General features: G+C 41.3%; 1 protein-coding gene across 4 annotated transcripts; it reads right to left on the bottom strand.

Annotated features, from left to right (window-relative positions):
- PRPF18 (pre-mRNA processing factor 18) lies at window positions 1–26,254 on the bottom strand. 4 transcript variants are annotated; one of them, XM_032777129.2, is made up of 10 exons: window positions 26,149–26,225; window positions 26,003–26,029; window positions 22,917–23,021; window positions 19,324–19,437; window positions 14,590–14,736; window positions 12,678–12,788; window positions 7,582–7,722; window positions 6,161–6,232; window positions 4,045–4,200; window positions 1–631 (listed from the first exon to the last, which is right to left on the bottom strand). In XM_032777129.2, the coding sequence occupies exons 3-10, from the start codon at window positions 22,935–22,937 to the stop codon at window positions 551–553; spliced, it is 843 nt and encodes a 280-aa protein (XP_032633020.2). In that variant the 5' UTR covers window positions 22,938–23,021; window positions 26,003–26,029; window positions 26,149–26,225; the 3' UTR covers window positions 1–550. The 4 variants fall into 4 exon arrangements, with proteins under 4 accessions (XP_032633020.2, XP_074920395.1, XP_074920384.1 ...); XM_075064294.1 differs by having other exon boundaries at window positions 12,678–12,746; XM_075064283.1 differs by lacking the exon at window positions 26,003–26,029 and having other exon boundaries at window positions 26,149–26,254.
- Window positions 26,255–27,593: the final 1,339 nt, after the last annotated feature.

Here is a 27,593-nt window from a genome sequence, read left to right as displayed (position 1 = left end):
TTCAAGATCAAAAACTTTTACCAGTTTGGCTGTACTTTTCAGCTGAGAAATATATGCCTTTTTTCTGATAAATACCACATGAAAGATCAGACACTGAAATGTTCATATTTACAGAAATAATTAGAATTCGGTTTCAACTGTTTCCTTCTAATCATCTGCCCGTGCCAACCTCAACTGGAAAGAGTCCAATAAAAGCAACAGATGACCATGACCTAAGCTTCTGAGCTCTGGGAAAAGAAATAATGTTCGGCCCCTGTGATTTCCAGAATAATTAAAATAAAGACCACCCCATCCCACCCCTTCCCCCCCCAAAAACAAAAAACAAATGGATTCAGGATCTGTTGAGTGTACTGTACACAGTGCTTAAAAGAAATGTAAATAGATGTGGTTTGTAGAACTCAAGCTCTAGACAAAGCCCTTGGCTTTCTGCTATTGCTCCAGGCCCAATCCAAGTTTCTGGTCGATTTCAAGCAAAGTCTGGGCTGTTCTCTCCTCTTTCTCTGGGTCTTGGAGAGCAGAAATGGATTTACGCCGTGGGCAGCCGAGGGACTCACAAGGCATTGTACTCCACACATTTGGATGGGTCTGTTGGGAAGTGTTTCTGGCAAATGGTCATGAGCCTCTTCAACCCCTAGAAAGTCAAGAAAACAAGGAGAGGTCTGTAATAAACCAGCAGCAATCAAACCAACTTAACCATTTCCCGGTCAATTCTGAGTTTAGGGCACAGAAGTGACCCGCACCAGTGTAACCAGGGTTTTCAAAGTGTTAGGCCTCTTCCAAGAGAGACACATCTCTTGGACAGGATAACTGCAGGGAAAGGATTTGCTGAATACTCCAAACAGCAGAGGGACTAGTGGGGCATAATTTATTAATTTAGTCCATCGTTCATACAGATTCATGGGACAACATGTATCGCTAACTGTCACTAGCTCTTTAGACCTTAGGAAAGTGGTTACCTCCTCCAGGAGAGGAAACTGGCACGATCAAGTTAACTGTGATGATTAGTTTCACCAGTTAGACTTTTTGCTTCTTATACTAAACTCAAGTTTAAAATTAAAGGACTGGAGAAGAGCTCTGTGTAAGCTCGAAAGCTTGTCTCTCTCACACCACAGAAGCTGGTCCAATCAAAGATATTGTCTCATCCACCTTGTCTCTCTAATAGCCTGGGTACACTACTACTGCCTAAGCTATCGGACAGTGAACAGCACACAGAGTGAAGAGTAAAGTGACCCCAGCGTCGGTTGTGCCATGCCAGGCTGCAATCTAGCAATGGCAAGGTACCACTAGCTGGCAGGAGTGACACATGCCTGCCATGAATTCTGCAACCTCTGCTACTTTAGATTGGAACGTGACCTCTAGCTGACAGGAGACATGACTTGGCAGAAGGTCTAGCCTTGGCACTGCAGGAGCTTTGGCCTTCTGTGGTAAGTGAGATTTCTGAAAATGGCCTAGTGCTGTCCATTATCACAAGGATTTCTGATTTTCGGGGTTCATTAATTTCATTAGGGAGTGAAATTTCATGGTTTTGGGGTGTGTGTTTTTTTGTTTTGTTTTTTTTTTTAGCAATTTTTGAGTTTAATGTAGATGTCCAAAAATGTTTCTGGGCTCTCTTTTTAGATACTGTAATGTATATTACATACATTACTCATTACAGCAGTAAATACTGTAATGAGGAAACTCTTTGTCATGTTCCCTAGTGCAGGGGTTCTCAACCTTTTTCCTTTCTGAGCCCCCCTGCTCCCATCATGCTATACAAATTCCATGGCCCACCGGTGCCACAGTAACTGATTTTCTGCATATAAAAGCCAGAGCCGGCATTAGGGGGTAACAAGCAGGGCAACTGCCTGGTGCCCCATGCCACAAGCTACATTGCTCAGGCTTCAGGGTGGCGGTGCTCAGAGCCCTGGGCTTCAGCCCCATGCGGGGAGGCTTCAGGCTTTCAACCTTGGGCCCCAGTGAGTCTAACACTGGTCATGCTTGGTGGCCCCCTGAAACCTGATTATGGGCCTCCAAGGGGCCCTGGACTGCTAGTTGAGAACCGCTGCACTTTACAGTAGTACAGCTTCGAACAGCACTAGGTTAAAGTGCACTAGGGAACCTATACTGCGCACCAGCAGGGTCTGCATGGTCCAATTAACGCGCAATACGTTAAAGCGCTTTAAAAGCCATGCCCCGGGAGGACACATTACTGCTCCACATAGACCAGGGCTTAGAGACAAGTAACCATTCCTGGTGTTTTCCCATTGCTTATTGGATAAACACCACTTATTTTATTTTAAAGCAGGGGTGTTTTACTGGCGTTTATCAGTTAAAACCAAAAATCAGAAGCCCTAAATGATCACCCTTTGGTTTGGATGCTGTAACCCTGGATTTCTAGCAAACAAATCAAAGTGCACCTGATATTGTTGGGCTGAGCAGCAAAGATATTGCATAAGCCACATTCAAACAGCATGTACTAAAGAATATCCTTTGTGTTTGCAGCTAAGACAAAGCGCCCACATGCTTAAAGCTGACCCTGCATGTGGCTGTACAGTTAGGCATGTGGTGGAGCAGCATAGATCTGAAAATTCTTCCCACAGTGTAGGAGGATTGGGACGGATTTGTACAGAAATCTGCATAGTTGGTAGATGTACACACGGATCCCCTGGGAAGATGAATTTACCCTGTATTAGAGATAATGGAAAGAGAAACTTCTGCAGGGCACTCAATACACTGCAACTTGAGAAGGCTACTCCAAGAGGATATCACATAGCCCTCTGGAGTCAGGATTATCCCCATGTTAGAGAAGGAGGGACATAAATGGAGGGACTTCCCAAGGCTGCAGAGAAAATTTATATTAAAGCCACCATTAGAGATCAGTTTTTATCCCCCAGGGCTGAGACCCTCCTCTGATTTGAGTGTTTAAAGGCCCTCAAGTACGGTATTTTCAGAGAGAATGGCATGAAGACACTGACGTTTAACTTGAGGTATTTCAGAAAACCCCCTTTACAGAGCTTCAAACACACCCTCCAATCAGGGCCCCCAAAAGCCACCTGAGTGACTCTTCCTTTTCCTTTAAGTGACAACCCCTAGTTACAGGGCCACCGCTGGCTCCTATGAACATCCGAAACAGGGGAAGCGTGCGGAAGACATTTCCTCAGATGATCAGCAAGATAAAAGAGACACTCTTCTTTCCCCCCAGGGTAACGTGACAGCAGAGATGGCATCATGGTTCGTAGTAGGAGCTGGAAGCCATGGGAGTCTTGGTATTGCATCAGGAAGACTGCTCAAAAGGGCCCAGAGGGTACAAGTCACTGTCTAGCAGGGAAGTTCCTTGCCCCATGGAACTATTTCTGCAAGTCCCATAGAGAAGGTGGGAGAGCTTTACTTCAGGACAGCTGCCGTAGCAGCCGAACATGTATATGGGACCAGGAGAGGGGTAATTCTCTCAGAAACCACCTGCTGAGACACCCTGCCAGACATCAACAGGAGTGAGAAAAGCTCACACACCCATTCTTCAAGGAATCAGTCTTTAAGTTCAGGACATAATTTCTCAGGGGGCTATATATGAACCTGGAATGTTGTACCTATTTCGAGCTGATGTCCCTTTAAGGAGAGTTACACTAAGAGAACCACCATGTTTGTCTGGCTGCAGAAATACAAGACCAAGTTAGGAACTTGTTTCACTGTTTAGTCAATTCAACAACAGTATCAAACTCCACACATGTGATGTTAATGCTACAGGTTAGAAAATGATGGAGCCCAGGAGACTGAGGCATGTGCTTGCAGTTATTTCAGCCATAATGTAGAATCATGATAGGTGATGGAAAAAGACTTATTAGACTCCATTCCTAAGACACAGCAGGAGAGCCCCTACGGGTCCAGGATGCCCTGGTTATTAAACTGATTGTGCATTTGGTCAGAGCCAAAAGGCAACAGCCCGTACCTACCACCTTTTATTTTTGCCATATCATTTGTGCTTATAAAATTTGCACTATTCAAAGGTCTTCCTAACGTTTAACATGAAGCCTCTGGAATCCAGTCCAACACTCCTTAAGCCCTTACCTGAATATATTTCCTCTGAGTCTCGTCATTCAAAACATGGGCCACATGCTTAGAGAAAATCTTTTCTCGGCCAGTTCGGGCATGGATGCCAACCATAGTGACGCCAATAGGCCAAGGGGCATTTCCAATGGCCATCTGAAGGTAGGCGTCATTAGCCTGAAGGAAAAAAAAGTTTATAAATACTTAGAAAAGCAGAGATAGACAGACAGGCTAAAAGCACAGGGTCTAGAGTCAATACACCACTGGCCTGCAGAACTTGGAAATCTACATTCCTCTGCTGCCAGCAACTTGCTGTGAAACCCCTTAGCAAAGTTTGAGTCTTATCCCCTGCTTTAGTGACTGGTCCAGAGGATAGCAGCCTACTATTGCTACCAGTTACTCAATTAGGTCAAGTAACAGAGGTCTGCGCTGTAGATCAAAAGATCTATATCCAGCTCATGCTGGGAGGTCAATATGATTTCACACAATGACATTTGGGGGGGGGGGGGGGGGTTTTTTTTAAATTAGGAAATTGTATACAAAATGTTCAAAAAATGCTTAATTTTGAAACTGTAACAATCAAAAGTTGGGAAATGCCAGAATTACATGATCACATACTATATTTTCCGCAGGACTCCTGCCTCATTTAGTGCACAGGCTAGCATGAGTCAGGGCTGTGTAGTGAAGGATGTCGTTTGTAGGAGGAAGTTGGAAGATGTGCAACAAATGAGGCAGAGAAAGAATGGCCTCCTGGTTAAGGAAGTTGAACTCCATTCTGGAGAACTGGAATCTGTTCCTGCTTTGACACAGCGAGGTATGTGATGCAGAGGTTAACCATTTGCCTTTATTTTGGCATTTCCTCATTTTCAAGTGCTTGATTTTGCTACCTTAACATTCTTTTAACATATTTGGATGTAATTAAATACATAGCATGCATAGCGTACACCATTCTGTACAAACCAAAGAGTATACAAGACAGCAGAACGTGACAAAGGACAACTCTTGCTACGAACTGAGATGGGGAACAGTGTGAAAATCAGGAAAGAGACAATGTGTTTTTTAAAGTTCCAAGCCTCACAAAAGCTTCCAAGTGTGTATTTAAAGTGCCCAGTTCAGTCGACTTAGTGAGTATAAAATCATCCACCTGTGAAACAGACAGGCACAGCTGATTCACCAGCATAATATACCACAGGCCTATTGCTTTCCTTAGCAATGAGTTGGAAGGGGATCTTTTAGAACACACAAAGCATAACTGAAAAATACACTTTAGCCTTAAAGTGACTTGAATTAAACTTGCCCTAGGCCAGCAAATTTTAAGAAAGTCAGAGACACAAAATCAGGCTTGTTTATTAGGCAGATTACCCCAAATCCTCACAAGTCTAATCATAATGCTGGGAAAGTGAGGGGAATTACAGGGCTCCATTTCCCCTGCCACCCACACAAGCTAGTATAGAAATACCATTGCCATTCCAGCTTCATTTCTGGAGGTGGCTACAGAACACTCGAACACTCCGATTGTTCTTGTCTGCCAAAGCACATTTTGTCCATAAAACTTTTCAATAATTTACCCTCAATATCACCCCCTCTTTAAGCTTGTACAGGACTACTGATGTGGCTATGTCCAATACAGAACGTAGGGAGGGACAAGGTCTTATGTGTGTTCAATATTTTACATACAGCACTCAGACACATAATGTGGTATTAATTGAGAGATAATGTTGAAATTCCCATTCAAGTTTCCTCTGCAAGTTAATATAATCATTTACAGCAAGATTCTGCCTGGACTTGCAACGGCACTGACTTCAACACAGTCTCTCAGACTGTAAATCAAGCAAGGTTTGACCATAAAGCAGGAGATGTAGCCAAGACTCTTTCCAAGCTGTTCTCTTTTCCTGAGAATTAAATACCATACCAGAACCTGGAAACTTGCCATTCAGTTCCAGGAACTATACAATGAGTGAATTCCCCACATCTCTTTACCTGGAGCCTACCCAGCAGAGGCTGATGTCAGTTTTGTTTGAACATGTGTTCTCTCTAACGAGATGTCTTTGAGAAGCTAAATGTGAAACATTCACAGTATATCATCTAACTAATACTGCATGGTTTGAACACTTTAGATGCTCATAAGCAAGCATACCTTCACGTATTCCCTTTGCAGCATGAATTTAATAATATCTGTTATTGATTCTTTGATGTCTGCAGGGAGAGTCTGAAAGAGGAAAAAACATTAGTTTTACTTCTGTGCAATACATAGCTTTTGAAAGTGATCGTATTTTGCACTTACACAGAGCTCTGCGGCCACAAATCTCAAGCACTTTAAAGAGGATAAATATCTCCACAAGCTAAATATGAGTCAGTAGTGTGATGTTGTTTCAAAAAAAGCAAACGTGATTCTGGGATGCATTAACAGGTGTGTTGTGAGGAAGACATGAGAAGTCATTCCTCCGCTCTACTCTGCACTGGTTAGGCCTCAACAGGAATATTATGTCCAGTTCTGGGCACTGCATTTCAAGAAAGATGTGGAGAAATTGGAGAAGGTCCAGAGAAGAGCAACAGGAATGATTAAAGGTCTAGAGAACATGAACTATGAAGGAAGGCTGAAAGAATTGGATCTGTTTAGTTTGGAAAAGAGAAGACTGAGAAGGGACATGATAGCTGTTTTCAGGTATCTAAAAGGGTGTCATCAGGAGAACGGAGAAAACTTGTTCATCTTAGCCTCTAAGGATAGAACAAGAAGCAATGGGCTTAAACTGCAGCAAGGAAGGTTTAGGTTGGACACTACGAAAAAGTTCCTAATTGTCCAGGTGGTTAAACACTGGAATAAATTGCCTAGGGAGGTTGTGGAATCTCTACCTCTGGAGATATTTAAGAGTAGATTAAATAAATGTCTATCAGGGATGGTCCAGACAGTATTTGGTCCTGCCATGAGGGCAGGGGACTGGACTCAATGACCTCTCGAGGTCCCTTCCAGCCCTAGAATAATTCAGAGGTTTTCAAACTGGGGTATGTGAGCTTTCGTCAGGGGGCATGCAAGAAAAATCCTGTATTGGCAGACAACGCACTTCATTTAGTAACACTTGGCTATCTAATCATAGGTATATTGTGATCCTGTCTCAGATGGGGGTATGTGGTAGAGTACATTATTTGGAAAGGGGTATGCAGCCTAAAATGTTTGAAAACCACTAGTACAAATGAGGTAACTGAGGCACACAGAGGCTATGTGACTTGTGCCAGAGTTGTGAATAAAACCCAGGTTCTCGACCACATAAGGAACCCATTGGATCACAGATACACATTATGATATTTGGGAAGACAATGGGCATTTATTTTAGGCAGGCACTAGGACTCAGTGGTTAAACAGGAGTGGTAGTCAGAGACCGGGGTTCTATTCCCAACTGTGTCACTGAATGACCTTGAGCAAGTCACTTAGCGTCTCTGTCTCCATTGTACAGATGGGGAAGTGGATTCACTCTTACTATTAATCAGGAGCACTATGCAGTTAGGAAGCAGAGGTTCAGAGAAGTCCTGCTGGGCCCTGTCATTTTGAAGATCCCTCACCCTTTTCCGCAGTTTTCTGAAGAGAGGTCTCAGATAGGATTCTGTCTGCTTTTGTGTAGCACTGTTTAATTTCCCCTGCACACCGCGTTTCACGTAATCCTCTCTGGCGTTCAACTCCTTTGCCCAGACGCCCAGAAGAAACTGTAAAAAGAAGGAGTAAATTTATGCCATGGTGCCACCTAGCGGCTACACCAGTAAAACGTCTGCATAAAAGTGCAGCATAAATATCAGAACTGAAAAAAGCAGGGTTTCAGGAAGGACTTGAATGAAAAGAGGAAAGGAACCAGACATGCCATAAGAGGTGGCAGGTACTAAGGTACGAAGAGAGGAGGCAGAGGGAAACTACGAAGATGCTGAGGTGGACATCAGTGATGGAGGCAAGATGGGCTATAAATTGAAAGCAGAGATGTAGGCGGAAGATGCCAACAGCCTCAGGCTCATTTGGAATGGGCATGCACCCAACACTCCCTTCAGGCTAAGGCCCACAGAATGTTAAACACATTATATGTGAAGTTGAATACATGACTAGGAGCACCACACTTCATAGTTCGTGCAGGTCAAACTTATTGACACACCAAGGGCTCCCTGCATCTGTCTATTCTCACGCAGGGTGCCACCCTCTCATCTGCCTCTATTTCTGGGACTCTCTGAAATCTCTTCCCATGCCAGAAGCTGTGTGCCACCCTTCCCTCTCCCTACCACTATGAGTTCTGTGCAGCCATCACCTCGACCAGCCCTTATCCCCGCCAATGGCACGAGAGCTCTGACGTGCCTCCAGTTCCCCTACACTCTGCATACAGCATTCCTTGAAATTTGCATCACTAAACAGATTCCAGACAGAACACAAAACACCACGATGAAGATAGGGCCATCAAAACTCACACCTACTCCAACTGCCCTCACCTTAATACCTGGAACTGTCAGAGGACTAACGGCCTTAGACTATACTGGCCACTTAATAGGCGAGTACAAAATCCTCTGCTCAACTTCTCTGTGAGTCACATGGACCCTCTCACGAGAGTGACTAGAAGAAGACTGCAAGCCAGGGTTACAGAGGTGAAGCGCCATATCTCTTCCTGTAATGGCTGGCCTGCCAGTGCTCAGCGGGCATGAATAGAGACTAGGGAACTGTCTCCTTGGTTTCTCTCAGTGACTCCTGCTGGGCACAGAAGCACAGAGGAGGAAGAATTCTAATCGACTGAATATAAGCGGAATCCAAGATTTACCAGGGAAGTAGGATCCGAAGATTGAGGTACAAGGTATAGCCTGGTGAATGACATCAGGCCCCAGAGTCACGTTACAACAAACTTTTCCAGCAGGGGTTCACTAATTGTGTGTTTTTCTGGGTGCCCAGCCTGAAGATCTTGCAAAGTGTGGAGCACATCACGCTACAAGTGAAATCAGTGGGAGTTGTGTTTTGAACATGTAAGTACTATGGTAAATGTTAGACTGAAATCAGGTTGTAGTTATCTTAATAGGACCATTAGTGGATGCTTTGAATCTTGATCTTTCTGTGCCTCCATTCCCACCTGTGAAATGGGAAATGCTCCCCACTTCACTGGGGTGTTGTGAAAATAAAATTAACCATTTGTTTACTCCTCTCAGGATTCTATTGATGAGCAAGACAGAAAAGCCCATGAGGAAATTTAGTAATATCTAGATTCAAGAACAGCAATTTGAATAGTAATAAATAAAGCATGGGACCACTTTATCAATGAAGATAGCAAAAATACTGTACCGTAAATGCATTTGCACAAGGGTGGCCAAATTAAGGTTATACAGATAACTTTCAAACTGGCATTTCCTAAACGTTTTTGAGTGCCTGATTTTGCAATCTTAAATAATGTTCTTTTACTATAGTTTGTTTTGGGGTTATTGTGCGTGCTGCATGTCCCGTGTGTGTGTGTGTGCAATGTCCGTAGTGTGTGTGTGTGGTGTGGTGCGCGACGTATACATTACAAAGAATGAGAATAGAGAAATGAGGCACAAGCCCCATTTAAAAACAAACACATCTTTATCATATTATCTTTACCAAACACGTAGTGAGCACAAGCCCCATTTAAAAACAAACAATCTTTCATATTACTTTACCAACAACTAGTGAACTCAGAACCTTTAACCTTCAACAAATGAAACCAGAAAATGAGGCATCATACATGAAATAAGTGACAAAAAATAGCCCACAATACAAGAAACTAGAAAGAGAGGGAGGAGAGACAATTGAGGAGGGAGAAGTCTCATAGAGTTGTGGAAGACAGAGTTTCACTGCTATAGAAAGGGTTTATTTGGTCAATGTAACAGGCTTCAGCCTCGCCCTTCAACAAGCTAACTGGACAGACTGATTTCCCTTGCTTTTGACAATACATTACTCCTTTACGAGAACTGTAACATTATTGTATAGTTACGGTCTTACTTTGAACTGCAAAGGGTGATTTTTCCGCAGCTTGAGTTTCTTTTATTTTGAAAAGGCCAGTGAAACAACATGAATCTGTAAACAGAAATACATTAGAGAACATTCATGTCAGATAGAGCAGGCAGTTCTGAAGCCAGTGGTTTGAGGCCCCCTGGGGGACCACGTGAGCAAGTTTAAGGGGGCCCACCAAGCGGAGGCTGTATTAGAGCCACTGGGATCCAGAGCAAAAAGCCCAAAGCGCGAGTGCTGCCCTAGAGGGCCGCGTGGCCACCGTGGGGCTAAAGCCCGACAGCCCTGAAAGAGCTTAGATTCGGGTAGAGGCAGGAGGGCTGGGGAACTGGGGCCCATAGCAGGTTCGCGCGCTCTTCACGCCCCTAAAAAGCAGCCCTGGTTTTATTAATATGCAGGCCACAGGTGGCCGTGGAAGTTTATATAAGCAAAGTTGGGTGGAGGGAGGAGGTCAGAACGTAAAAGGTTGAGAACCCCTGAGACCAGAAGGGTAGGTGGGGTACACTGTTATTACCATGCGTTATAGGACTAGTGGTACTATAACACACAATGCAGTACCATTCAGTCTCCAATAATATTTCATAGACAATGGCCCTGTCAGCCACCTATTCAGAGCAATTAAGACACTCGTTTAGATGCAATAGTTCGGCTTGTTGTCCTGATAGGGATAGACTAGTATGTGCCAAATACTTTCGCTGAATTGGGGCCCATAGCACAGTTGTGGGTTTCCTCAAGAGGCCATCCCATGGGTTCCCATGCGGGAATCACTACACTAGGCCTCTGGTCCTACCCCCAGCCTATTTTCAGCTCTCTGGGTGGAAGTATGGAGCTTGGTGGCTAGAACACAGTCCAAGAGAAATTAAGGGGTAGTAGATGGTAGGCCTTCATGATACTGATCTGCAAGTGTAACCTTGGGACCAAGGCCCATTGCAATTAATCTTTTTGGTGCCGTGGGTTTCCTTGACCTAAGCATGTGAACGCTTGAATTGAAATGAATGTTTGTAAAGTCTGTTGGCGAATCCATCTAATAATAGACATGCTATAACAAATGCAAAGAATCACTAATAATTAGTAAACTATAAAGCCAGTGATTTATTGCTTTCCTAGTGCATATTTGTTAATTAAACAAAGCAAATTAGCAAATATGCAGTTTAGTGATGAATAATAATTAAAGTTAGATAAGGTTTAACGGATATAACAAGTAATGTGAAAGAAATAATACAATAAAGCTTTCTCATATGGAAAAAATATCCAATTTGCATTCTATAATGAAAGTAATCCCATTTTAGGTTTATTTTGATTCAGTACAAGCCCTTTACCCTAACGCGTTTCTGAGTCCAGTGAGGGTTTGCCAGCCAGCTTGGTTCTCTCTGAAAGACCCAAAGGCATGAAATGGTCTCTGAAAATTCATAAAGATCACCTTTAATTCAAATGTCTCCAAACACGCAACTTCCACACTTTTTGCTGTTTCATAAGACCATTCTCTGTGCTTTGAGAACTCAAATCACAAACTCAAGATCTTCTGAAAAATACTAGGCATCTGCAATTGCAATAAAAACAGATTGCTATGTCCTTATGTGAGTAACTCGATTTTATCAAGATTTAAACATTTAAAAAGGAAAGCTCACCCTATTACACTTCACTCTATTCAAAATAATGCCTATGTCTATTGATAACACCATATAAAATGCATATAATTTGGTAAACAAAACTAATCTTAATACTATACTTTCACACTTTTATTTCCCTCTTCAGTTTTAGACTCATCAAATATGGTTTAATTCTACTGAATGAACAAATGCAGGAAGATTTTGCTACACTCAAGTTTTGCTTTTCATGGGCTGACAGCATAGTTAGTAGCAGTTCAGTCAGTAATGTGCTACTTTCTCCAATGATTAAGGCTAATGTCTACACCACAAGCTTTGGTTGATGCAAAGTCCACATTGCATACAGCTGCCAGAGCTATCACGTGTGTGTGCAAAACACTTGATCTTTGCATAAAGTGACTGAGCATAATTCCCCAGGAGTGGCCTTTGTGGATGACAGTGCAGTGCACCTCTGGGCAGGTATCACAGTGGGCAAACCGCCCCACCATCTAGGCACTTCTTTTGGATGTTTTGGCAACTGCAACGGTAGAGCAGAAATGAGCTGTGCAAGGCGGAATGGGAGCAAAGGGTCAAATTTCCAAGCCATGCAACTGTCTGCATCCATAATGTCATCTATATTGCCATATTTTGTGTGTTTTTTTTTACAAGTCCAAGAACCTGCATGGGCCTCCTCATTGTTCTTCATCTCTGATTGGAAGCAGGAGGTGCATTCGGATCTCAACTCAGAATTCCAATGGGCGGGGGAGACTGCGGGAACTATGGGATAGCTACCCACAGTGCAATGCTCCGGAAATCGACGCTAGCCTCGGTACATGGACACACACCGCCGAATTAATGTGCTTAGTGTGGTCGTGTACACTCAACTTTATACAATCTGTTTTAAAAAACTGGTTTCTGTAAAATCGGAATAATCCCGTAGTGTAGACATACTCTCTCCCTAAGTGTGGAAATAAAAACTGACATGCAGAATAACCACAACCGGCATTTCTATCCTGAGTATATTCAGCCACATCTGACTCTTTGCTACTGCTCAAATATAACTACTTAACCAAGTTAAAGTTCTTTACCTTCAGGAATTTGGTTATGATGTCCATGTCTTTGTGATCATCACCTTGTCCTAAGGATTCTCCCAAAGCCTGAAAGAGGGGGGGGAAAAGCCAAAGCAATTCCTCATCCTTCTGTGATACATATTTGTCAAAAAAGGAAAGTTGTCAGATAAATCACCAGTGTTTTGAAATACATCAGTCTAAAACATTTTGGGAACAGAGTGACAATAACCCAGCACATGTCATCAACATCCATGAAACTATGGATGACATCGAGTGACGAAGAACCAGTTTTACATTTCAGAAACCTAAATAATGATTGTGAATGTAAAAGAATCCCTTGACTATTAATAATTGGCCTGATTTGCAAAGGTGCTCAGCACTCATCACTTAAATGGATTTCAATGGAAATTGTGGATGCTCAACGTTGCCAAAAACTCTACAATCACCTTGCAGTTATTCCGCTGTTTATATTATGCAACTTCTGTTTATTTTTACATTGCTCTTAACAGGGTCAGTTTTTCATTTTGTTTTTTATTTTAATAGTCAACATCCCTTTCAGGCTCTCAGACACTACTATCCTGCTGAAATGTCACAGTGATTAACACTATCATGGAAATTCTTAAAAGACCCTGTCCCAGGTATATACATTTTTTATTTCACTAATTTAATTTTCATCAATTTCCTAAAATTGTGGTTTTGTGGTTATATCCAGCTGGAAGGATATAAGTTTTGGGGTTTGTCTACACTACCGGCTGGATCGACAGGTAGCAATCGATCCATCAAGGATTGATTTATGGTGTCTAGTATAGATGTGACAAATCAACTGCCGATCGCTCTAGCATCAACTCCGGTACTCCACCTCAATGAAAAGTGCAAGGGGAATTGATGAGAGAGTGTCTCCCATCGACACATTGCAATGAAGACACAGCGGTGAGTAGACCTAAGTACATTGACTTCAGTTACGTTATTCACATAGCTGAAGTTGCATAACTTAGCTCGATCCCCCCTCCCCATACTATAGACTAGCCCTTAGGTTATGGCTACGCTCAACTGAAGGACAAATACATAGCTGATCTGGCTCACCCGTGTGCTAGATTTGTTAAAATAGGTATTAGGATTATAAATATATGTACAGACTTTATTGAATGTTTGTGAGTTGCTGCCTGCACTAATCTCACTTTATAACATCTATATCCCATATTGTAAGGTAATATTTGAGCATTTGTATTATAAGCCTCTGACTGTGTAAGGGACAGAAAAGACTCATTCACCTGTGTGAAGTGCTGGTCTCCAATAAAAGTAGGAAGGTCCATCAACACCAGACTATCGTGGAAACATTCAAGAGGACAAAAAATGTTTGTTGTTTTGCCCTTCCCGGCCTGTGAAGATGAGCCAACCAAGTAAATTCCTCCTGTCAGCTGAGTTTCCAGTGAGGAAACTAACTGGAACTAGCTAACTAATCCCTATCAAGAAGGAACGGTATCTCTATGCCGTTTGGACTCAAAGGCAAGCTTTTCTAAGCATAAGCAAGGGATCCCCAGCTTGCTTATTACAGAAGCTTCTATTATCGTTTGAAATTTAAGCCTGTAACTCATTTCTGTATATATGTTTATCTGCTTTAATCTTGTAGATAACTCTCATTTCTTCTTCCTATTTAATAAACCTTTAGATAGTTTATTACAGGATTGGCTACAAGCATTGTCTTTTTTGTGAGATCCAAGGTGCACCTGACTGGGGTAAGTGACTGGCGCTTTGGGACAGGTAGTAACCTGAGTATTAATGTGACCCTTGGTGGAAGAGACCATCTATCACAAAGGTACCCTTTGATGCTGGTGCTCTAGGGAAGCTCCATGTTTAAAACCAGCCCCTAAATTTCTCTATGACACAGAACTGTATTGAAAAACAGAGTTAAAACTCCCTCACTGCATACCTCCAATTCTTCAATAGTAGTATTTTCTTCATGGACTTTCAGATCATTCTGAGTGTCTTCTTCTCCTGGTTCCTGACCACCTACAATTTCATTCAGATACTGCTGGTCAATCTTATCCAAAGCTGCCTTCAGGTCATTTCTCAAGCCCTAGGAAAGGGAGAAGAAATTGTTACCAGATAATCACTATCTTGTTTTATTTTTGATAATCAAAGGAAGCTTATCACATTTGTTCATTAAGGGCCTAATCCTGTGGAGACAAATATAGGCTTGGCAGAATTCATTTTTTATTTTTTTTGTTATTTTTATCTTTTTTATTTTAAGATTTTTTTCTATTACTAACTATTTTTACTTTTACAGTTGTGGGGGTAGGACTGGGATTGAGGTTAGGGCAGTGCTGAGAGCAGGGCTGCAGGGGGCTCCCTATGTGGCTGAGCAGTCCAAGACACCAGGGTACAAGGGAAGCAGAGGCTGTCCTGAGCCAGTGGAGCAGAGATCCCTGGCTAGAACTGTAAGGAGAAGGATGAGCCCCCAGCTGCAGGAGAAGTCACACTGCTGCTGAATAGCTTCTGCCTGGGGATGGCTCCCGCACTCCTGGTTGTTGAGTGAGCGAACAGGGTCTTGACAGCAGAGCTGCAAGGGTTCCCTTCATGGCCAAACGGCTGATGACACCAGATCCCCACAGACATGTCAGCTCAGCCAATCGCTCAGACAAACAAGTTTATTTACACTTATGGGAGATAATGCTACCGGCTTCTTTTTTACAATGTCACCTGAAAGTGAGAACAGGCATTCACGTGGCACTGTTGTGGCCGGCATCGCAAGATATTCATATGCCAGATGCGCTAAAGATTCATATGTCCCTAGATGCTTCAAACACAATTCCAGAGGACATGCGTCCATGCTTATGATGGGTTCTGCTCGATAATGATCCAAAGCAGTCCAGACCAATGCATGTTCATTTTCATTATCTGAGTTAGATGTCACCAACAGAAGGTTGATTTTCTTTTTTGGTGGTTTAGGTTCTGTAGTTTCTGCATCTTTGTTGCACTTCTAAGACTCCTGAAAGTATGCTCCACATCTCATCCCTCTCAGATTTTGGAAGGCACTTCACATTCTTAAATCTTGGGTCAAGTGCTGTAGCTAGCCTGAAAATTTCAAATTGGTATTTTCTTTGCATTTTGTCAATTTTGCAGTGAAAGTGTTCTTAAACAAACATGTGCTTAGTCATCATCCGAGACTGCTATAACACGAAACATATGGCAGAATGCGGGTAGAACAGAGCCGGGAAAATACAATTCTCCCCCAAGGAATTCAATCACAAATTTAATTAATGGATTCTTTTTTTAACAAGCATCATCAGCATGGAAGCATGTCCTCTGATACGATGGCTGAAGCATGAAAAGGCATATGAATCTTTAGCGCACCTGGCATGTAAATATCTTGCGACACTGGCTACAACAGTGCCATGCGAACACCTCTTCTCACTTTCAGGTGACACTGCAATTAAGAAGCGGGCAGCATTATCTCCCCTAAGAGCAAACAAACTTGTTTGTCTTAGCGATTGGCTGAACAAGAAGTAGGACTGAGTGGACTTGTAGGTTCTAAAGTTTTACATTGTTTTACTTATGAGTGCAGTCATGTAACCAAAAAACCCACTACATTTGTAAGTTTCATTTTCATGCTAGAGTTTGTACTACAGAACTTGTATGAGGTGAACTGAAAAATACTATTTCTTTTATCATTTTTACAGCGCAAATATTTGCAATCAAAATATATAAACTGAACACTGTACACTTAGTATTCTATGTTGTAATTAAAATCAATATATTTGAAGAAAAACAGCAAAAAATATTTAATAAATTTCAATCGGTATTCCAATGTTTAACAGTGCGATTAATCGTGATTCAGTTTATTGAGTTAATCGGGTGAGTTAACTGCGATTAATCGTCAACCCTACTTTTAACCCTACTGAAATGGGGCTAAACGACTACACATGCTTGAAACGTGTTAAAAAATTCCTGAATGAATTTTATTTACTGCCTTACAGCCCAGTCCTGCTTCCATTAATGGCAAGACTTCTTTCAAACCTTTGTCTTGTTTATCCTGCTTCAAGTCTTTAACGAGGAAAAGAAAGGCACAGGTACTGCACAAAACCACTGGGTTCCAGATTGACTGTGGCAGGCCCCTGTTTAGCAGCCTGATGGAGACCTTAGACAGGCTTGAGAGGGTTTTCAAACCAGTGACACCTAAGTACTGTAGCCCATAGGATTACTTCGCTAGCTATTATACCCTTCTAATCCAGCCAGCCATATCAAATAATATGTTTCTCTTTCTGAATTAATCCATTTTTTTTTATATTTCATCAGTATTAATTCTTATGAATTTAGGATATGTTGAGGCATATGATATGTGTTTCCTAACCATTATACATAGAATAAGTTTTGCTGAAATGCAAGAAGCCTACCGCCATGTACCTGGTAAGATCCGCTAAATAGCTAAAAGTATAATCAATTAAGAGTAAGTAGGCATAAGGTAACCTTTGACACAGATAGGAATGGTCCCCGAACTTTGGGAACTAAAGGGAGGGATATACACAACACTGAACAGGTGTATCCAGCATCTACAACTGATTGGTAACTGCAGGGTACACCACAACTCGGAAGTCACCAAGAGAGCCTAGGCTGGCAGTTTTGGGAGTGAGATCATCCTTATTAATATATAGAGAGTAAGTGTCATAATCCACTAACCCATAGGATAAGGGTACCCATAAATTTCTTAGGTTACAGAAATAAGATTTGGGTATAGTAGGTTGGGCCTTAAGTACATAGCGTCAGGATCCTATAAAATATCTTATAAGGATATCATAGGAAGCGTTTCTTTGAGCTCTCATTTAGCACTCTGAGTGCTTCTTTTAGTCTTCAGCTTCTTCTTTAGTCTATAGAATATAGGAGAACAAAGAGTATCTTCTATCATGCTATCAGCTCAGCTCGTGCAGCACAGTATAACTACTCGGGAAGCCAGCACCATCGCGTTATCGGCATGCCAGGAGTAAGGCTGGTCCTTCACCTCCTATTACCTGGTCCTCAAAGAAGTGCGTGAGTAAGTTAAGTCAAGGTACTTATAATAGGAATGTTACCACCAGGAGTTTTGGAATTCTTTTACTGTTTTGCAGTCATAAGTTTCATAGCATTTATTATTCTTTTGTTAATCTCAATAAAGTTTTTATCAATTTGGTATTGTCCTCAGTGCAAGTGTTTTTGCTAAGCACCCCGAGAGTCCTCTCCTGATATAGAACTCTCTGAGTTCTTGAACCCCGTAGTTTGAAATGGACAAGAACCTATACATCATCTGGTTGGATGTGGTCAGTGGGTTAACTAGCCGATAAAATTCAGGTCAACAGTACCTAAGTAAACAATGCTGATGATGAATGAGAGAGAACGGAATGAAGCTCACTCTTTCTAGTTGCATTGCAGATACCAACAAGGTACGCCGGGAAATACTCAGGGCTTGTCTACATGGTGAGTCAGTGTGCTGCAAGCTGGGATGTGAATCTACAGTGCACAAGCCTGCCACACACTAACTCAATGTGTGCATCTTGCTATCATGCACTAAAAGTTCTGCAGTGTACTCTGACACACTCCCAGGTAGACAGGCTCCTCCTTTGAGAGATCATGTCTGATTAAGGCTATGTCTACCCTTACAGAGACATACAGAGTACAGGCACTACACATGTAGCTACAGAGTAAAAGGCAGACTGCATCCACACTTGTCACTGTGGTGTGTAGCTAGACATGGCAGTGAAAGACACTGGCAGGGGGGAGAGAACAGGGAAAGCTCCAGCAGCTGGGTGCTGCTGGATTTTCCTGCTGCCTCCCCCATCCCAGAGCCTTTCCCTGCTGCTGCAGCCTTTCACTGCAGTAGGGAAAAACTGTGGCAGGGAACATTACACTGCTAAAAATAGCAGTGGAGAGGTGGGAGGCACTGGTTGGGCGTGTAGAGAGCCCACGCAGGGAATACACCCTGGAGGTTTGGGCATACAGGGCACTCTACTCTGCTCCACCTGTCTAAGACATGCCTCACTATCTACACGGACATTTATACTAGGGCTAGCTAGGTGTGCATTATCTGTACTTTGCATGCGGCTGTACGTGTAGATCAACCCTAACACACAAGGAACATATCTGTTAACTAAGATGCTATCTTAAGTCACTTTTCAGAGCTGAACTGTACTTTACATTGGAAAAAAGTTTTAATTTTTTAAATCTAGAAGTAAGGAATTTGGAAAAATGTAACTGCATACCAGAAACAGTGCACTCCTCCTGTTAATAATCTGTCTCTGCTCAGAGTAAGCTATTCAAAACACTCTTCTCCAAACAGGGATGCCTATATTATAGCAGGTCAAAGTTTCAGAACAAAAGACTATACTGTACCCTCCCCACCCCCAAGTTGGAAAGCAACCAACAGCACAGCTTTTGATGTCACTGCCTTCTAGAGATCTCTTTTCCAACTCAGAGCCCTGAAAACTTTCTTCAAATTAGCATGCTCAGTTTGAGCATTTTAATAGGGCAAGAAAAAGTACATCATATACAAAATATCCTCCCGGAGACTTTATAGGTGGGAACTGAAGGTAATTTTCATTGCTCTATGATTTTTCATCCTTATGAAAATCCTCAGGTGTAGTAAGGGCTCAGAGAAAACTAGTTACACATACAACTGTTACTTATCCGGTCTTACCTTGTTAACTTCAGGTGCAAGAATTTCGATCTTCCTCAAACGCTGAAATGCATCATAATCTGTTTCTCCAAACAATCTGATTGGTTCACCTCTCTCTCTCAATCTCCTAATCACCTGCAAAGAGTCAACAAAGTGTTCCCTTATGCAAAATTGGAGAGATAGCAAAAATAAATAAAATAAATAAATATAAAAAGAATATCCAAATCACTTCATTTACTTACCATAAAATAGCAACCTAAGCCAGGAGGAAAGGGAAATGCTACATTCTGAACAGCAGCAGCAAAATGTTCCACTTTGTGGTTTAAATATAAAATTCCCAAAGCACTGCAGTTAAAGATCATTTCAATTCAAATATTACTGATCTAAATTTTGTTTAGAATCTCAAGCAGACTCCTGGAGTTTCTTACTGACTTATTTTGAATTAATATGCAAGAATATTAATTCAAAATAAGTCAGTAAAATTCAAAGAAGGGCAAATATAGTGCCCATCTATAAAAAGGGAAATAAAAACAACCCAGGAAACTACAAATCAGTTAGTTTAACTTCTGTGCCAGGGAAGATAATGGAGAAAGTAATTAAAGAAATCATCTGCAAACACTTGGAAGGTGGTAAGGTGATAGGGAATAGCCAGCATGGATTTGTAAAGAACAAATCGTGTCAAACCAATCTGATAGCTTTCTTTGATAGGATAATGAGCCTTGTGGATAAGGGAGAAGCGGTGGATGTGGTATACCTAGACTTTAGTAAGGCACTTGATACGGTCTCGCATGATATCCTTATCGATAAACTAGGCAAATACAATTTAGATGGGGCTACTATAAGGTGGGTGCATAACTGGCTGGATAACCGTACTCAGAGAGTAGTTATTAATGGCTCCCAATCCTGCTGGAAAGGTATAACAAGTGGGGTTCCGCAGGGGTCTGTTTTGGGACCGGCTCTGTTCAATATCTTCATCAACGACTTAGATGTTGGCATAGAAAGTACGCTTATTAAGTTTGCGGACGATACCAAACTGGGAGGGATTGCAACTGCTTTGGAGGACAGGGTCAAAATTCAAAATGATCTGGACAAATTGGAGAAATGGTCTGAGGTAAACCGGATGAAGTTCAATAAAGACAAATGCAAAGTGCTCCACTTAGGAAGGAACAATCAGTTTCACACATAAAGAATGGGAAGAGACTGTCTAGGAAGGAGTATGGCAGAAAGAGATCTAGGGGTCATAGTGGACCACAAGCTAAATATGAGTCAACAGTGTGATACTGTTGCAAAAAAAGCAAACGTGATTCTGGGATGCATTAACAGGTGTGTTGTAAACAAGACACGAGAAGTCATTCTTCCGCTCTACTCTGCGCTGGTTAGGCCTCAACTGGAGTATTGTGTCCAGTTCTGGGCACCGCATTTCAAAAAAGATGTGGAGAAATTGGAGAGGGTCCAGAGAAGAGCAACAAGAATGATTAAAGGTCTTGAGAACATGACCTATGAAGGAAGGCTGAAAGAATTGGGTTTATTTAGTTTGGAAAAGAGAAGACTGAGAGGGGACATGATAGCAGTTTTCAGGTATCTAAAAGGGTGTCATCAGGAGGAGGGAGAAAACTTGTTCACCTTAGCCTCTAATGATAGAACAAGAAGCAATGGGCTTAAACTGCAGCAAGGGAGATTTAGGTTGGACATTAGGAAAAAGTTCCTAACTGTCAGGGTAGTTAAACACTGGAATAAATTGCCTAGGGAGGTTGTGGAATCTCCATCTCTGGAGATATTTAAGAGTAGGTCAGATAAATGTCTATCAGGGATGGTCTAGACAGTATTTGGTCCTGCCATGAGGGCAGGGGACTGGACTCGACCTCTCGAGGTCCCTTCCAGTCCTAGAGTCTATGAATCTATGACTCTATGAATATAAACCTTTGACTGAAGGGTGGGATTTTTAAAAGCACCTAAATGACTTGACAGCTCAAATCTCATTAGCTCTCCATGGTACCAGTGCAACTAAATCATTTTGGTGCTTGAGAAAATTCTACCTAGTATCTTTAAACTCTGCAAAATTCTACTCAGCCATTTGACTGGGGCAAAAAAAAACTTTTTCATCAACATGAGTGTGGGTGAGTAGATTTGGTGCTTGGGCTGTTAAGATGTCATGATATGTTTGCAGGACTGACTTACATGAAGCCTTTCATCCTTGGATCTCAGAGCACTTGACAAACATTAATATACTAAGTTTCAATATTCTGATGTGGTACTTCCATATCTTCATTTTAAAGAAGGGTATACCGAGGCAGAGAAATTAATTTACCCGTACCAAGTGACAGGTAGTGTCAAGACTACAATCCCAGTTCCATGGACTACCTGCTAAATCACACAGCCTCCCTCATCACCTTCACTGCAAATTTGCTAACTTGGTCTAGGTTTCCTTTTGTGCAAACAAACAACAGACTCATTGGTCGCTTACATTTAACACAGGCAAAGCAGCACTCTCACTGATTGATAGGACATGCTATTGGCACTGCCACCACTTTAGGATAGCAACAGACTGTCTGGAAAAGCAGCAACTGGAAGAGTTTGAGATGTTCATTCTGTAACACGGTTCTTTGCACAGACTCCTGTTTTTGGACAGGCACTGACCTTTCAGTACACATTGCAAAACCGGGCCCTGTGGTTCCATGTGGCAGCCAGCTAGTCAAACATCAGTGGACACAGTGCTAGCATGTTGCACGCAAATTCCTCTCAGATGAAGTTACAGTTCTTATGAGTGGAGCTATGATGCATGGTGATGGGACATCACGTTCCATACTAGACTAATTGTATGAAACCAAACATGAAACCAACAGCCTATGGTGCACATTTTTGATACTTCACTCCAGAAAGAGAAGACAGATGTCTGGCAATGCTAAGGAGGCAAAGCTAAGATGCTCTGGGTATCTTAACTGTGAATTTCCATGTTTCCACATGTTTAAGTTTATTGTAAATGTAACTTAATTCAGAATTTCTCAGCTTTCTACTGTTTTTTTGGGGAGGGGTTTTGTTTTACTAACAATGATCTTATAAGACTTTTACTCTTAAAAAGGTGAAAGCGCATATCAGTAACTTTAGCTTAACTTTTTGGGGGGATGTATAAAGATTTTTTAAAACCTAGTTTATGTCTTGATTGGGATTTGGACTAACAAGTAACAGACACACAAGCTGCTGGAAAAACAGAACTTGAAAAAATTCAATCTGCCACCTTCAATCCTCTAATCCCATATTCATCAGATAGTTCAAAAGATCATATGGAAGGGTAGTAGAAGCAAGAACTCATGCAGTGATTTTGCGGGAAAAAAAAGAGGCTCTCAACCAAACAATGTTCATGTGCATTTAACTGCTACTGCTCTCTCTCATCAGTGTTTTCCACAATCACAAAAGAAGGCCCTTGTATGAGAACTAAATAGAACCATTGCAGTAAGCACTGAGATTACAATTATTTAAACTAAAAACTATTATTCTGTATCAAGATCAATGCAACCTGGAATAGATGGCTATAGATCATTAGGAAATGTAACTCTAATGGGGAAATTTAGATCCATTTGCTGTAATCTCAGGTTAGTTGTGATATTTGATTTTACCTCCTGTCTGGAAAGGGTCATGGGTAACTTCTCTTCTGCCAGTTCTAGCTCCAACCCTGGATTTGATGAAGTCACTGGTTTCTCCTCCTTCTCCTCCTGCTGTACCTACATAACAACAATATCTATTATAACAAATTCAGGGAAGTAAACCTATCATTTCAAAGGTATACATAGACTGTAAACTCTCTAGAACAGGGGGTGATTCTTACTATGCAATTGCATAGCACAATGGGTCCCGATTGTGATCAGGCCTCTAGCCCTACCCACAATACTAGTAAAATGATACAGACAGAATCGTACTTCTATGGAAGTATGCCTAAGCTTATTATTCAGTGTTAAATATTAAATATCAGTGTTTCCCTAAGTGCACTTTTAAGGGATGGGCAAGGAGCCCTCTTTAAGGCAATGCAAAGATACAGTGGATTTTGAATACAAACAGCAAAATGACTTCTTGTTTTTTGGAAATGCTTCTTTCAGAAGAACTTGTCAAATGAACATAGTTCATTGCAAAAACATAAAAACACGCCACGCCTTCATCATAGCTGTAGCATCATATCAGCAGTTCCTCTCCATCAGAAAAGGAGGTTCTTGAATTAAGCGGAACCACTTCTTACTTGTATGACTTGGTGTTTTCATAATGCTGTAAACTTTTATGATTAAAGATATTTAAAGACAGACAGCGCTCATGTCAATGCAGCATCCTTTAAAAGCTCTGCTATAAGTTACATGTCAAGTTGTTGAAAATAAACGAAAAAAAGATGGGCAGATTGATGCTGGTAATTTTCTGGAACAAAGGGAAAAAAAATCAGAGGATGCGGGTGAGCAGTTTAGAAATTTTCTAGATGCTTTCTTAGCTTTTAAAAGGGTACTTTTATTTTCCATTTTATTCTACAGTAGATTACATTCTGTTGGCATCTCTACATGTTGACTGTATGTTAAGCCAGTTCCAGTTTCTAGTTTTCTCTAAAACAATGACATGATGGGTGTCCTAGACAGACTAGAAATGAAGCTTTTATATTGTTGCTGGCCAAGACCCCAGTCCTGTAATGAGAAATTAGTAGGACTCTGCACGACCATAAGGGTCTACCTATTTGGACCTACACGACCAGGGCACAAATCTGTATTTAGTGCTACACTAGCAAATACAGGGCCCAATCTTGCATTATTGACTCACCCAAAACACCCACTGATATCAATGGGAGTTCTGGCCCAGGAAACAATGAAGGATCGAGCCAATGGCTAGCATCTAAAAGGCGGGTGGGGGACAGTACACTTACTGAAAATAAAACTCATCACTGCAAGGGGGGGAATAGAAACTTCCATAAGTAAAGATAAGAAAGGAACTAGTTGAAGCACATAAAGAGAAATACACCTCAATGTCAGAAGAATTTCTACAATCTCTAGGTTACAATCGTTTCATTTTTTTGTTTATAACAAACAGTTAGCTGCACATGAGGGAAGATTTAAGCCATTCTGTGAGCTGGACTCAAAGTTACAAGCAATAAATTTGCTGCAATTATTTTTGCTTTAGTGCTTTCTCTTTACAAGTGAGTCAAATGCTTACGTTACTAATGCAGTATAAGCAAAGCAAAGCACCCGCTTCAAAAAAATCAGTCCACTTTCTACTCAGTAATAAATTAAAATAATTCAAATGCAGAAATCTGGGAGGCTCTAGAAAAGCACTAAGTTAAGTAGAAAGCTCATTTAAAACCTCTCTAAAGGTCATGTTTTAATTCAAGAAGATTCTTGTAGCAAAATAGATATTTCAGCTCCAGTCCTGGGTAACTTAACTTTTGTTTGTATCTCCTATTAGCCACATCCTGCATTTAAACAACAAATCTGAAACATGCAGGACTGGCTTCAAATGATACATGGGTGCTGGAAACGCCTGCAGTTTAAGTAACTAATAAAACCTTTACAGGTTACCTAAAAACCTACAAGCATCCCCCCCTTTCACATATATGGACCCAAGTGACTGAAATTATGTAGAACCACTAGCCCTAGTACAGTTTTTACTTACGGTTCTCCACACAACTAGTACAAAGCATTACTCTCTTCCAAGCTGAAATGATTGTATAGTAACTAGATTCTCAGAACAGTTTCTGATGCATGTATAGTGATCACAGTGGTTCTTTCTTATCAGTAAACTGTATGTTTATGTGTCTAAAGACCAAACATTATGGGAGGAGGGATAGCTCAGTGGTTTGAGTATGGGCCTGCTAAACCCAGGGTTGTGAGTGCAGTCCTTGAGGGGGCCACTTAGGGATCTGGGGCAAAAATCAGTACTTGGTCCTGCTAGTGAAGGCAGGGGGATGGACTTGATGACCTTTCAGGGTCCCTTCCAGTTCTACGAGCTAGGTGTATCTCTATATTTATTTATTATACAGTATCTGAGCAGGGTGTTGGACTGACTGACCAACTGGGTAAAGGTCTACTAAAAACAAGGCTTTTTATTTCTGACTGGCAAACATTAAATAAGAGTCTATTAAAGCATCCAAATTTAGAGTGAAGTGAGTACCTCCCTACCTATTCATACACACACACGCACACCCCTAAAATAAACCACCATGCTGACAATTCCAGCAAATTACTTAACTGATGCTGCTCAAGAGGAAATAAACAATGCCTTCCAGATCACTTACTTGTTTCAAAATGCACCTGGAGTTTAAGATTGCTTTCTATTATTTTTGCCTGAAAGAAGGTAAGTACTGTGTTGCACTTTTTCAAGCACTGGATCTTTTGGGCCAAGAAAAACAATAACCAATTCGCATACTAAACAAGTTGGCTGGGTTTTTCCAAAGCACCCACTCAGTGTTGTCTCTGCTGACCTCTCTGGACTATTTCAACAGGAAGACCTTAGGCTAGCCTGCAGACTAGTTTATTTTATTTTTTTTAAATAAGGGAAGGTGGCTATATCGGATTCAGCATTCATGCCTAAAACACAATTTAAAAAGAAAAAGGCAAGCTTTGATCCCAAGCCGCTTCATGCTTTCCACAAGAAAAAAAGCCAAACCATAACACAAACTTAAATAGCTTTAGATCATGCATTTTTTTCCTGCATTAAAAATGTTTTAGGAAACTCATACCTCTCCAGGTGGCTTCTCATTTACAGGCTAATGTATAACATTGACAAATTGAACAAAGAACAAAATTATCATCAACAATATTTAGAATGCTGATATTAAAAATAGACAAAGTGACACACAAACCAATGAAGGAGTAATTACAATACCTTGTACCCACATCTTTCAAAGTACGCTGCCTCTTCTTTCTTGGCTAGCTCACTGCGCTTGAAATATTTTCTGTTTCCCTAGAGAGGAGGAAAACAATGTTTTGCAGTTTTATACAACTTGATTCCAATCTCTTTTTTGTAATGTCTCAAATCCAACTAGATTTCCTTATGCAGAGGAAAATATTCTCAAAGGCACCCCCAATTTACTTTCATTTCATACTAGTCACTACATCAGAGTAATATCAATAAGAATCATACAGTCTGGTTGGCTGGTAAGTACACTGCATACTACAATCACTACAAAACTCCCAGACGGTTTGAAAAAAAAGCTGCTCTATCTATTATTGCTTTCATATTATAAGGACTTGAAACTGGTTTCCCCCCACACATACACACTTTACTGTGCATGATGAGGCCCTAGCTATGCTACAAAACTGAATGTGTAAGAAACCATTTTACTCAGTCTCAACTAGTGTATCTGCATCACTACTGAGGAGAAGGCCTAACTTTTTAAAAGTTTCTGAAACCATTTGATACAGTGAGTGTATCTACGCTAAACAGGGACATTGTTCAGGGATATCATTTGTCTGTAATAGCTAGCTGTTGTGTTTCTTCCTAAAAACAGGTTAGTGCATTCATGTAGAAACAACTGTTTTTTGACAGGACCATGTGGACGTGTCCAAATTCAGCTCAGCTTGCAGCCCTGATTGTACAAGTGCTTTCTAGGACCCCTAAACACCCAGTGCATAGAACCCAGCACAATAGTCTCTCTCTCTGCCTACAAAAAGGCAACAAATCCTCTGAAGTAAACTATGTCCTGTCCATAATGGCAACTGATATTATGGCGTACTCATCTCAATACTTTATATAGTAGCTGAGGATACTTTATATTATCTCAGCTCTTCTAACAGCAATAACACGAAAGTCTAGATTGTTCAGCATAAAAGCTTATCATCTAAAGAACTAAATAAATCAGATGGCCAGCAAAGTTGGGGTGTTGTGATGTATGCGACAGCTAAACAAAATTCCCAGATCAGAGTTGAGGTGATGTAACCACGGTTTGTGTGGCTGTGTGTGACAGAACAAGTTTGATTAAAAGTTTCTGATCTTGCTGTCCTCACTCTGGCCAGACTCCACACTGACTTTAAGGACGATTTTTGCCAGGCTCAGGACTGCGTGATCACACCTCAGAGACTTTATTTTATAGCTTCATGCAGAATTCACCAAAACAACTTCCCCCTGAGACCATTTGCAATAGACTCATAGACTTTCAGGTCAGAAGGGACCATTATGATAAATGGAGCAGCAAACTTTAGCTTCTTTTCCAGGTTTGATATGTTAGCTAGCATAGTAAACAACAAAACCCTATGGGTTTTTTTAGTCACCCAAATACTGACGAACAAGGAAATGTGTTTAACTCTGTGATGTAAATCCAGTAGCCTGAA

Source organism: Chelonoidis abingdonii, chromosome 1, assembly GCF_003597395.2.
Source record: "Chelonoidis abingdonii isolate Lonesome George chromosome 1, CheloAbing_2.0, whole genome shotgun sequence".
Taxonomy (NCBI): domain Eukaryota; kingdom Metazoa; phylum Chordata; order Testudines; family Testudinidae; genus Chelonoidis; species Chelonoidis abingdonii.
This window is presented reverse-complemented; position numbering and strand designations above follow the sequence as displayed.